This window comes from Trematosphaeria pertusa (assembly GCF_010094035.1).
Source record: "Trematosphaeria pertusa strain CBS 122368 unplaced genomic scaffold BU26scaffold_17, whole genome shotgun sequence".
Taxonomy (NCBI): Eukaryota; Fungi; Ascomycota; class Dothideomycetes; order Pleosporales; family Trematosphaeriaceae; genus Trematosphaeria; species Trematosphaeria pertusa.
In genome coordinates this window covers 556091-567720 of record NW_022987228.1, presented here as the reverse complement: position 1 = coordinate 567720, position 11630 = coordinate 556091, and the positions used below count along the sequence as shown (strand labels likewise).

General features: G+C 56.8%; 6 protein-coding genes across 6 annotated transcripts; 2 read left to right on the top strand and 4 right to left on the bottom strand.

The window, feature by feature from the left end:
• The first annotated feature begins 30 nt into the window (after positions 1-30).
• BU26DRAFT_466024 (uncharacterized protein) lies at positions 31-3079 on the top strand. Its single transcript, XM_033825211.1, has 3 exons — positions 31-2480; positions 2535-2698; positions 2747-3079. The coding sequence occupies exons 1-3, from the start codon at positions 177-179 to the stop codon at positions 2760-2762; spliced, it is 2484 nt and encodes an 827-aa protein (XP_033678411.1). The 5' UTR covers positions 31-176; the 3' UTR covers positions 2763-3079.
• Positions 3080-3500: 421 nt separating this feature from the next.
• BU26DRAFT_543516 (uncharacterized protein) lies at positions 3501-5903 on the bottom strand. The gene is made up of 3 exons (XM_033831698.1): positions 5417-5903; positions 4273-5367; positions 3501-4219 (listed from the first exon to the last, which is right to left on the bottom strand). The coding sequence occupies exons 1-3, from the start codon at positions 5592-5594 to the stop codon at positions 3660-3662; spliced, it is 1833 nt and encodes a 610-aa protein (XP_033678410.1). The 5' UTR covers positions 5595-5903; the 3' UTR covers positions 3501-3659.
• Positions 5904-6248: 345 nt separating this feature from the next.
• BU26DRAFT_117259 (uncharacterized protein) lies at positions 6249-7673 on the bottom strand. The gene has a single exon (XM_033819467.1). It carries the CDS (start codon positions 7373-7375, stop codon positions 6533-6535), a length of 843 nt encoding a protein of 280 aa, XP_033678409.1. The 5' UTR covers positions 7376-7673; the 3' UTR covers positions 6249-6532.
• A 298-nt stretch (positions 7674-7971) lies between these two features.
• BU26DRAFT_437052 (uncharacterized protein) lies at positions 7972-9511 on the bottom strand (the record flags this gene model as incomplete). Its single annotated transcript, XM_033824206.1, has 2 exons — positions 7972-8814; positions 8864-9511. 2 exons carry the CDS (start codon positions 9509-9511, stop codon positions 7972-7974), a joined length of 1491 nt encoding a protein of 496 aa, XP_033678408.1.
• A 381-nt stretch (positions 9512-9892) lies between these two features.
• On the bottom strand, positions 9893-10781 carry BU26DRAFT_523718 (uncharacterized protein). Its single transcript, XM_033830115.1, has 2 exons — positions 10546-10781; positions 9893-10444 (listed from the first exon to the last, which is right to left on the bottom strand). The coding sequence occupies exons 1-2, from the start codon at positions 10652-10654 to the stop codon at positions 10131-10133; spliced, it is 423 nt and encodes a 140-aa protein (XP_033678407.1). The 5' UTR covers positions 10655-10781; the 3' UTR covers positions 9893-10130.
• A 134-nt stretch (positions 10782-10915) lies between these two features.
• Positions 10916-11503, top strand: BU26DRAFT_509921 (uncharacterized protein; the record flags this gene model as incomplete). Its single annotated transcript, XM_033827182.1, has 1 exon — positions 10916-11503. One exon carries the CDS (start codon positions 10916-10918, stop codon positions 11501-11503), a length of 588 nt encoding a protein of 195 aa, XP_033678406.1.
• Between the last annotated feature and the right edge of the window lie 127 nt (positions 11504-11630).

Here is an 11630-nt window from a genome sequence, read left to right as displayed (position 1 = left end):
ATGGGACATTGCGACAACCTCACCAGAGGCCACCGTCGTCCGCCCGCCGCAAGTCTATCTTCAACACACTGTTCGCTGACCCGATTCTCCTCTCCGACATCGTCGACGCGTGGCTGGAGTGTCTGACGCGCCCGTCCGGCATCCCTCGTCCAGCGCGCTGCCAGCGATGCGACAACATGTCTGAAGATGCAGACGCCTCCGAACACTCTCCGCAGCCCGCCGCGAACCCAGATGCCCAGACGACCGTCAACGATTTCCTCGACTACACCGAGTTCTTCCCCTCCGACCTCGTGCGCTCGTTGCGCCTCATCAGCGACCTCGATTCGACCTACACCGACGCCACCCAGACCGTCCACGACCTTACGGTAAAGTATGGTAGCCTCCCCACGATACCCGCGAACGAGCGCCCCGATCCCACAGCGCTGCGCAAATCGATTGCCGCTGCGCTAGATAAGGCGATATACTGCAGGGAATCCACCTTGGCCGAGGCGTCGCGGATATACGAGGTTGCGGAGCGCCATTGTCACCGCATCGCAGTCATCAAGAGGAAGCTACAAGCGTTGCCGCAGCCCCCCTCGCGCGATCCAACTCCCGCGCCCGTATCTCCGCAAGCTTCACGATCATATCACCGCGGCTTCGACAGAACTCCGCGCCTGCACCTCACCTTCGACGGCGGGCGTCATCATGGCGCTGCGCGTCCGAGGGACCGCGGCAAGAAGTCCACGATTCCTCTGCCTGGGGCTAGAGCACGAAGCCTAAGCTCTTCGGATGTGTCTGACGCAGAGTCGGAGGTGAGATCCACTATTGATCTCGCCACAACCCCCAAGAAGCTCAAACTGCACAAGGAGAAGACGCCGAAGCTGCCCAAATCTCGCGTGCGACTATCGGGTTCTGGAACCAACGTCCACAGCTCCATCGCTGGTATCTCGACAAGCAATGCGCTGGCCAAGCTATCGCCCCCTCCAGCAGATGCCAGGCCGGGCAGCAAGTGGGCGCCGTGGTTTAAACTTACTGAATACGAGATGGCTGTGCTTAGAAAACAGATGAAGAAGAACGCCGTGTGGACTCCGAGCGACACCATGATCCGCCGAGAGTTGGACAGGAAACAACGCGGACAATCTTACTATGATAAAGAGAAAGCCCGTTGCGAGGCCACCGGCGAGGAGCTTCTGGACGAAGAGCCTGCCACGCCATCTTACAAAACTGCCGCCCCTCCAGTTGCAGCGGAAGCGGCGCCTGCCGTCGCAACTAAAGCCCCGCCTACAACCACCCCCGTAGATGTCGCGCCCACGCCCACGCCCACGCCCACGCCCGCCGAACCCCCGAAGGACACGATCAGAGAAGACACCGCGACGGTCAACAAGGGCATGAAGCTGAACGAGGCAAAGGAGGCCAAGAAGGTCAAGCGGGAGTCGCAGCGTCAGCAGGCAATGCGCGACGCTCAGGAACTTGAGGATGCCACGAAGAAGATAAAGGAGGCTGCAGATAGCTTGAAGGAGCTGACCTTCAGCACGCCCGCTACGAGGAGGAAATCAACTGCGAGACCGTCCAACAAGCGCAAACGCGAGGCGTCGCCCCAGCCTGCAGCCGAGACTCCCACCGTTGCGACACGAGAACCATCCTTAGCCTCCCAGGAGAGTGGGACTAAACCACCAGAGCCCAAGCGGCTGCGCATCCTACCACCTCTTGCTCCCGCACCTGCTGCCACGTCGACCCCTCAAGCTTCTACACCCGTTGCGCCTTCGCCCGTGGCAAACACGCCAGTTCCATTGCCGGAAACAACAAAGACCACCACAGTGCAGGTACCGCTCGCTCCAGCAGGCCCAAGTACACCGAAGGCTGCCGCGAAACCACCTTCGGGAGCGCCCAGCCGCCAGGCTACCCCTGCTATGCCCTCGCCCACCGCCCCAACGCCAGCCGAGCCGCCAAAGTCTCCCGTCGTTCCAGCACCACCGGCCCCCCAGCCTACGGTCACTGCCGCTTCCACTCGTCCGCGGAGAGAGTCGGTCGCTCCTAGGGTGGCCAGTCCTGCACCGGCGTATGCCGCGCCTTCGAAGTCACAGAAGACTCCCACTCCTGCACCTGAACCCGTTCTACCGTCTCCTGCTCTCCCCACACGCCCCCGCTCTGCTCGCGGCCACGTGCCGACACCAAAAGCGCAAAGCGAGGAGCCGAAGCCTCATGAGCCGGGTAAGCCAACCCGGGAGCTTCGCCGTCATAGCATTTTCAGCCAGTCTGCAATTGCCGCGCCTACCCGTATGAGCACGCGTAAGAAGCCTCCACCGAAGGGCGATATCACAGCTGGTGAGGATGGACAGAAGACGGTGACGAACGTGAAACGAGCGCAGGGCAACAAAAACAAGAAGAGAAAGAAGGCAGATGAGGAGTCCGAGCCACTGGAGGAGATCGATCCAAACGAGCCAAGGTACTGCGTCTGCGACGATGTCAGCTATGGGCAAATGATTTCGTGCGATAACAATGTCAGTCTACTCTCTTTTATCCTTTTCTCTATTCTTACGCTAATGCCTATCCAGTGCGAACGGGAATGGTTCCATCTCGAATGCGTCGACATGACCGAAAAGGACATACCCTCTCGACGCGCAAAATGGTACTGCCCAGACTGTCGAAAGGCCATGGGCACAGATGCGTATGGCAACCCCCTCGTGGCGCCACCGCTGCCCGGAAGACGCGGCAATCGGTAGGTCTCCCTGTTTCTCTTGACCGAGTGCGTACTGAGCTTTTGGAGGGGATGGAGTACTTAAGGGATATTTAGGTCCGCGTAATGCGTTCGATTGCGTGGTGGCGTACCGGTCGGACTACTTGTGTAAGCATATGGCGTTTGGGACGGGATGTCGGATACCTACCTTGTATCATGATGTGTATGAGTCGATGCTGGTTTTGGTCTTGTGGCCGCAATAGGGTACCGGATGAGATTGGTCACGCTTGCGGACGGGGTGTGCGCTATGGAGCGCTGAAGGGCTGCTTATCATCAGTTTAGTTCTTGGATAGCATGACTTCAATGAGCATTACAGAGGGAACATTCGATACGCGTGGTGCTAGATTCGACGTGCAGTCCAATGGGCTTCCAAGCTGTTTTACATGTTCAACTTTGACATAGTAATCGGACAGCGTAAAGTGCTCAGAATAGCATACGAAATACCCCGCCGTGAGGAGGCCCCACTGCAGCCCTCCAAGAGTCCGAAGCCGCACCCCAGATGGGGGGTGTTGGAGAATTCAATCTGTCGCTATGGGCGTGACGTGGACAGCCAGCCTACATTTCCCGTTCATGTTAGTTACACGCCAGAAGCCTTGTAACGATGGCTGCCCTTCGAGTTTTGTTTCGCCGAATCGATTTTCGCTCCGGCGGATATGTAGCTTGGAAGTTCTCTCTGTGTGAGAAGACTTGGCATTAGGGGGGTTGCCGGAGTGCTGGGGGAGTTGATGCTGTTCCACTGGGAGTTATTAACAGTCGGATGGCGGGGTGGTTGATGGAGCTATATGGGTCTTGCATGTTACATATCTACACAGATCTTTCAAGTACCGATCTTGTTACTATCTTGAATTATTCATTAGTCTCGAAAACCCGATGAGATCTGCAGTACACAAGAACTATTGAGCCATGCCACGCAGGCATTTCCAAAGCAGCATCTATGGCTCCTTCACGTCCACACAGGGGTAGACAGCGCCGGCAGCGGTTCCGTGCGCTCCGGTGGGACCTGCACCTCGGGCCCTGGCGGAAAAACAACATTCCAATCTATCCACTCACTGGAGGAGAACTGGAAAGGCTCGTTCCACGCAAAGAGGGAAGAATACTGAGCATGCGACTCTTGGAGATGTTGGGGCGCTGCATCCATTGAGGGCGGATGCGGGTGGCGAGTCCCCGGGCTCATGCTCCCCGGTTGCGCTGTATGGAATGATGGTGTGTGGTGTGCCGGGGTCGAGGGAGGCGGAGGCATGGTGCCAATATCTCCCTGCGCTGATACGGCGGATATCCGGCGGCTGGTCGGTACGGCCGGCTGCAAATGCGCTGGTGTGGGATAGAATGACGCCAGAAGCTCGTTCTCGCATCTTTGAATGATCCCAGCGACCTGTCGAAGCAGTCTTTGCTCAACCGCACCGGACTCTTGCTCTGCGGTAGCGAAAAGCTCTTGTCGGACTCGCTCGAGCAGCTCGCGCCGGAAGCGACGAGACTCTTCGGTGGGCGAGTCGCTGTCGTAATCTGCACATGCATTAGCTCTGCATACATACAACAATGTTTTACGGTAAACCTACAAGGAGAAGGAATGTCCGCAGCCGACACCTCGGGAAACAGTAACTGGTAAGTGTCTCTCCACTTGTCCTCCTCAAGGCGTAGCGCAGGAGACCGCTTCCTCAGACTCGCCAGAGTCTCTCGGTCGATGCCTTCAATCGGCTGTGGCGCGGATATTTGGCAGGGATGAGACCGGAGATGCATAGAGAAATCGCCGTCTGAGTCGAACATGGCGTAGCACCTTGGGCAGTAGATGGGTTGGGCATGAGAGCGGTATAGATGCTCCTTCATCCTGTGCACGGTTGGCCATCCTGGACCGGGACAAGTGCGCCGGTTGCGGTACCGATTCGGGTCATGTTTATAGAACGGACACGCGAATCGCGGGCCGCTTTCAGAGTCTTCCGTCGTCGTGATGGATACCCGCCGTCTTTTGTTCGAATCCTCGTCACCAGGATCATCGGGTGGGGAGTTCTCATCAGAGCGGGCTTTGCGCTTGCCGCCAGAGCCTTGAGGTGCACCGCGACCAGCACGTGAAGTGTTACTGCTGGTGCCTTGTCCTCTTGAGCCTTGGTTGCCGGCACACTGGACGTAAGCGACATAGCCTAGGTTGACCTCGATCTTCCGCATGACGAGCTCAATGGTCTTCCTAGTAGCCTTGGATAGCGTGGTTGGGGGAAACCCGGGGTCCTCGTCGTCGTCGCTGACGTCTGTGATGGAATACATGTCGCAACTGCCAGTAGAGGATAGGGATACAATAGACGAGTTGCGTTCCTTGGGGCGATCTTGAGGATGGAGGTTATGTTGGACCCACTGCTCTACGTCCTCGTTGCGCGATGAAGCGAGGGTTGGTATTTGGGCTGGGTCGGATTCTGGGATAGGCTTCTTGAATGCGTTTGTCCAGTCTAGTTTGGCGCCGTTTGGGATATCCGCGGAAGCGCTCGGATTGCTGGTCACGTCGGCCTTGTGTGTTGGTAGCTCCTTGTGGTTGTCTTTATGGATCTTGACTAGAATCGAACTGTGTGCGCCTCCGGCTGAGCGTTGAGGCTTGGGCGAGGCACTCTCCTTCAATTGAAGTAGTGATGACGAGTCGAACGCAAACGTTGGTGGTATATGAGGAACTATGAGAGATGTCAGTAGGCTCGGAATGCAATGGTACCATATACTGACGCTGATCAGGACCGACGAAGTCCAGTGGAGACAGCGAGATATCTGGATCGCTATTGTATCCCGAATCGCCCGTCCTCGACGAGCTCAACGAGTCTCTTCTATTCGACTCCTGCTTCATCCTCAGCTTCGGCAGCGAGGCATGCTTATACTGCACCTCGCTCCACGCCATGGCCTCCATTGCGCAAACTCGAAATCCAACGAAATCTCAATTGAAAAATGGGCGTCGTGCTCAGAAGAAAAATAGAACAAGAAACGTGGCGGAAGACGACGGACAGCTGTCGCGGGAAGCCGTAGGAGCAAAAGGCAGAAGAAACGTCTGCCTGAAGGATCCATCATCCATCAAGAAGTACTTCCTGCAACTGCGCGAATGCGCAAACTGACGAGCTTACGACGGTCTCGCCAGCAGCCAGGATGCAGGTCCAATTGATGACTGCGTCCAATCGCCGTGCTGCCTCGGAGCTGCGGAATGCTCAGCCCACGAGGGACGGGAGGGGCTTTCGCTCTCTCGGAGACAGCGGTGCGTGGCTGAGTGGATGCGCGACCTCGAAACCGGTGAACTGCGCACGGGCCTCGATGAAACGTGGGCAGCGCGCTAAACTGGATGGGGATGTGGGGAGCATCATTCGCGCCTTATTTATCAGCTTTAGAGTTCAAAACATTAACTACCGATGTCATTTGTGCTACTTGAGGATGGGATTTTGCGGGATCGAGCGGAGTCGAGCTGAACTGAAGACGAGGGTGCATCGGACTACTTTCGGCCGAAGCGAACCCTGCGACGCAGGCTGGCTGCCTCACGCTGCCTGGATTTACCACTCAAGTCTTTCATGCTGCAGGCTGTTTAGCAACGCATTCATCGTACTTTGTCTTGATTCCTTCCTTATGATTAAAGGTCTGCTAATGATGAAAAATGGAATAGAGATATGTACAGCAACCCATGCACAGGTAAGGTATCCCAACAATCGCTGATCTATGAGGCCTCTCGGGGTGTCAAAATGGAGAATGGAAAACATTTAGATACAGGAGCCGTGGTCGTGTATAGGTAGGAATTCTCGGAGCCGCCATCTATCAGGGCCTTAAGCCATGCACCAGACCTCACGCCACTTCCTGGCCACTCACCTACCTCACAGTAGTCCCCTTCTTGTACGTTGCACTCGCCTCATCCCATCCGCTCCCCGCTCCCCTCCTTCCATGATGGCTCTCCCGGTCCTCCAAATCCTGACTCCGACTCCTCCTTTTTCCATGCTTCCTCCCACCATAACCTCCCAGCAACAAACCAGCGGCCGTGCCGAGCCCAGGGAAGATCAAATCGCCAACGAGGCCGCCTGCTCCCGCGCCGAGGAATGTGTCTCGGTCCTTGTGGTCTGCTCTCTGGGATCCGCGGTGCCGGGAGCGCTCGAGGTCTCGGTCGTGGTCTCGGTCGTGGTCGCGGGATCCAGAGTGGGAGTGCCGATGTTTGCGACGGCGGTGGCGTCGGCGCGGGGAGTCGCTTTCTGACGTGTAGGACCGGTCTGTTGTTGACTCGCTGTCGTCGGCGTACTCGTCCTTGTCTGCGAAGCGGACTCGCGGTGGCTGGGAGTGGCTCCGTTGCGGTTGAAAGGGCACACCTAGGTGTTCGTTCTGCGGCGGTGGACGCTCCGAAGGATATTTCTGCGGTCCCGAGTGCGGTGTTTGCGGATATGGTGGCCCGGCATTTGAAGGGTAGCCTTGCGGTTGGGAAGGATAGGCTTGGGGTTGGTGCTGGTACTGGGGTTGAGGAGAATAGCTTTGAACTTGCTGTTGTTGCTGCGGCGGGAAGGGCGAGTATGATGGTGGCGGGGTATGAGGGTATGGCTGGTCAGGCTGCGGCGGCTGTTGCTGATATGGATACTGAGGTTGTTGTGGAGGGTAGGGCTGCGGTCGGTTCTGGTGCTGCATCTGCTGCGCACCAGCAGTGCCGTAGTAGTATTCCTTGGCTGCCATCGAGGTAGTCGAACTCCCAAAGTCCAAAAGCGAGGTTTCGTAGGTTCTAAGTGAGATGGGCTAGTGGCGGAAGAAGTGTTGCGACTTTAAGAAGGCAAGACACAGCTATACGCTAATGTTTGGGTCTCGTGCCGCCGTCAGGCTCGCCATCAGCCGAAGGTTTAGCCCCGCATACGTCACATTCTCGTCCGCAAGCGTGACGTTGTATGCTTAGATCTGCTTCGGGCTGTCCGGACGTCTTGGCTGGTGTTTGCCGCCTACCGAGAAGTGTAATCATGCAGGGAAGCTGCAGGCCCCGGTGACTGTCGGCGAACGGTTGCCGCCCTTTCGAGGAAGGGTTCTCAGAATATAAGCGTATTTCACCTGAACAAGAGCATGAAGGCGAGAACACGCAGACCGAGGGCATGTGGAACAAGAATGAATTGTGCCTAGGTCAGGCGTAAGGCGGATGCCATGTTTTCACCGGCTGCCATGCTTCGGAGGCATGGCGAACTTGGTTCTGCGCCAAGGCTCTTCGCAAAATGTTGCTACCCAATCAAACGTCCGGCCTAAACAACTCCTCTGCAGCAGATGCAGGCGAGGACCTAGGCATATAATCAGGATGACTTCGCCGCCTCGCCTGGTACTGTCGTTATCTGTTCACGGTTGCTAGACTGCGTTTCGAGATCCGACGGTCCATCCTGGTATCCAGCGGGCATTGGGACTCCTTCGACTTTCTTGACATATTTGCCCTCGTGGAACATCATGATACCTCCCAACCCAGCTACGATGCAGGCCAATGCTACAAAAAGACCGGTCGCCCATGACGGTCTGTCGTATCTATTGTAATGCCACATGTAGAAGCAAAGAGCGATCTGGAAGAAAGTGTTCCACACGTTCATCCAGATGACGAAGTCCATCTTCCAGCTTTTAGTGGGTGGTGCGTGGATTCCGGTTGGCGGCGGGTCTGGTATCTTAGCGTGGGGAATCGGTATTGCCGGATCTTCGGGGTTGACAATCGCAGCAGACGCATCTTCAGGTAGATGGTCTGAGCCAGGGAGGCGAAACCATCCTCGATGTATCCCAGCCAGCCTTCTTATGCCGGTCTGCTTGCGTTTTGGGCCACCGATCCGCCACCATCCCCACCAGTACAGATCGCGGAACCTCCAAGGAGCAAGACCGAAACCAGTGACGCAGAATAGCGCATTAAGAATCTGCGAGTCTATCTCTATCCAAATCCTTCGCGGCGATTGTAAGTCATTGCAGTCTGGATGGCACATGGCGGGGGCAGCGTTGCAGAGGAGAAGGAACAGCATACCGCCCCATGCGACCACGTTCAAGCAGTATAGAGTGATTAGGAAACCGGCTGGCGTAAGAAACCATCTCCAAAAGGCTTTAAGTCCGATCGCGGTGGATGTCGTCCAAGGGACCTTAGGAGGAGGTCTGTAACCGTACGTGGCCTACAAGAGGGTCAGATGTGGTTGCGAGCATAGTGATGAGCTCGCCTACTTTTCGCGTAACGGGCTGAGGCGGCATCTCCATACTCTTCTCAGATTCCTCGGTGACTTCCGCACCCTGCATCGCCTCCTTCCCTGGTCCTTCGTAACTAGGGGGTTTAGAGGCAACCTCTTCGGGCGGAATGTCCTGAGTTGGATATGCGCTCATCTCTTCTTCTGTCACGGCTGGGAATGGTTCCATTCCCCTCGCCCTCAATGAATTCGATGAGCTTGTGCCCTTCCTCAAACCCGGCCGCGCAGGGCTCTCTGGTGCCGCACCACCCTGTGTATTGCTCGTCCGTCTCTGTAGGTCTCGCCCTGCCTCCTCGCTTTGGCTTGAGCGCCTTTGTGCTTGGTATCTTTGGGATTCTTCGTTCCAACCTGAAGTGCTAAAGGAGCCTTTCCGGATCTCTTGAAGTGTAGGCGCTTTCGATGCCACAGTACCAGTAGCCGCCCACATGCCGGGCGGAGGAGCCGCCTCCATGAACTTTATGCTTGCTGTGCGAATACGAGTGGATGCAGACGAGAGCGAGGCATTGGTGGACGTTCGTGAACGGCGCGTGGTGGGTGAATTGGCAGTCGCATTCGTGGAGGGCTGCTGGGGCGAGTCGGGCTGCGGAAAGGGAACGGGCGTCGGGACATTGGAGTTCGAGGGCGCCATTGCTGCCGAGTGAAGGGACAGAAAGTCCTATGGAGATGGATGCGCGTGCGCTGGTAGAAAAGTTGACGGTGTGGTGATGCCGCGCCGCTGCGACGCGAGTTGTACGGGTCCGTTGGTCGCCACGGACAACGCAAGCCAAGATGATGCGCGTCACTGCCGCGGTTCCTTGGCTGGATCCTGGTGCCGGTGCCAATAGGCAATTCAATTATCAGCTTCGAGGGAGTGCCTTGGTTTATGTTGGAAACTTGTTTGTGAGTTGCGCGAGGAGCACATCGCAGCAAATTGCAAGCACAGACAAGTGCCAGCATTGAGCGGCTGGGGAACGCTAGCTGATTCGCTAGGTCCGCATCTTGCCCACATTCGCAAGATACACTCAATCTGGCCCAACCCTGCGTGAAGGAGCCACTACGTGCTGACGAAATCACCTTTCTTCCATTACATAAGCATATCGCAGCTACACTTTCCAGATCCCATGGAGAACACTGTATCCAATTTCCCAGTATCCAAGTCTCCATACGCCAACCTATTGACAGCGCCGCTAGAATGAATGAATGGTGTGAAAGTGTCACGCAGCCTCTTTCTCTACCCGATGAACGTCACCCGAATCCCGTCATGCCATTCAAAACGAAGTCCAAGCAACGCCGAGCATGACGGAAAGGCCGGACATAGCCAGCGCGAACATGCCAGAGCCGCCGTCGACCACGACACCTGCTGGAGCCGCGCCCGTACTCTGCTCAGGCGCGCCGGAACCCGTCGTACTCGGGGTTTCGCTGCCTCCAGAGGGGCTTCCCGTACTCGAGAGACCAGTGGTGATCGGAGTCTCTCCTGGCGGAATAGACATCTCGGCTGAGGTGACAAGACCAGTAGTAGCCTGTGGAACGGTGATGGTATTGCTGGTGGTGTCGGTCTCAATGCCAAATCCTCCGCTCGTGCCTGGCAACATTAGAGATGCTCATCCCAGATACGTTCTGAGTGCACACATGGGAAACACGGATCCACCACGCAGACTTCCATGCATTGCGACGTTGACGTACCGACAGAGGGAGGCACCGAGGTCTGGATGGTCAAGATGCCCTCGCTGGTTTCTTGTGCCCTGGCGCTAACCAGGAACAGCAATGCGGGGCCCAAGACTGAGACGCGCATGATCGTGACGGCGGAACAATGGGGAGGCTTCGGTCGATGTGATCGGATTGAGAACTTTGCAGATTCTGAGGCAAGGCGAGCCTTTGTTGTTATAGACGGAAGACGCCTCTTTGCCTTTACGTAGCTGTGCAACCGCTCGTGACTGGAGGCCTTCCTGGGTAAGTGGGGATCTTCGCTCCTTCCCGCAACAGAACAGCTCATCGCCGCTCCACGCCATAAGAGACACAGCACGCCAATTAACTTCCTCAAACGAACCGTGCGATGACGCGCCCAGGACTTCTGAAACCGGCTGTGCAGCCGTCCCCGCTCCAGTCTCTCGTCGCCGACTCCAATCTGCTATCGAAGCAGTCGCACCTGCCGAGTTTGCACTCGCTCGCTCTCCAGCTCCAGCACAACCTCCAATACCAGCACTCCTGGACCGACCTCCACGTCCATACCCACTCTCCCGTCACCAACGAACCCCTCCCGCGGCCGCTGCTCTCCGGCCTGCCGCCGCAGAGGCTCTATATCCATCCCGACGAGCAGATCGAGCTGCTGAAGAACGCCGACCGCGAGCGAAAAGCGAGAAAGGCAGGAGACAAGGACACCCTGGAGGTGAAGGCAGAGCCGGAGCGGGAATGGGTTCTACCCACCAGGCTGAGCGAGAAATGGACGCTCCACCGGCTGGCTGACGTCTTCAACGGCATCAGCAAGATTCCTCCAGAGCATGCATCTTCAGGCGCAGAAGAGGAGCGCGCAGTCAATCCATGGAGAACGAAGAAAAGAGTGGTCCTGGCTACTGTCGACACGGACAGCACCGTCGTCTACTACATTGTTCACGATGGCGTTGTGAAACCGCGACAGAACTAGGCATGAGTCATGCCATGCGAGAAGGATGTACTGCAGTATGGTACAATGCCGTGCAGGAAGTAATGAAAATGAAGGGGCCGACGATCGAAGGTGAGTACATTCGCGTCTCGAAAGTATACATAGAACC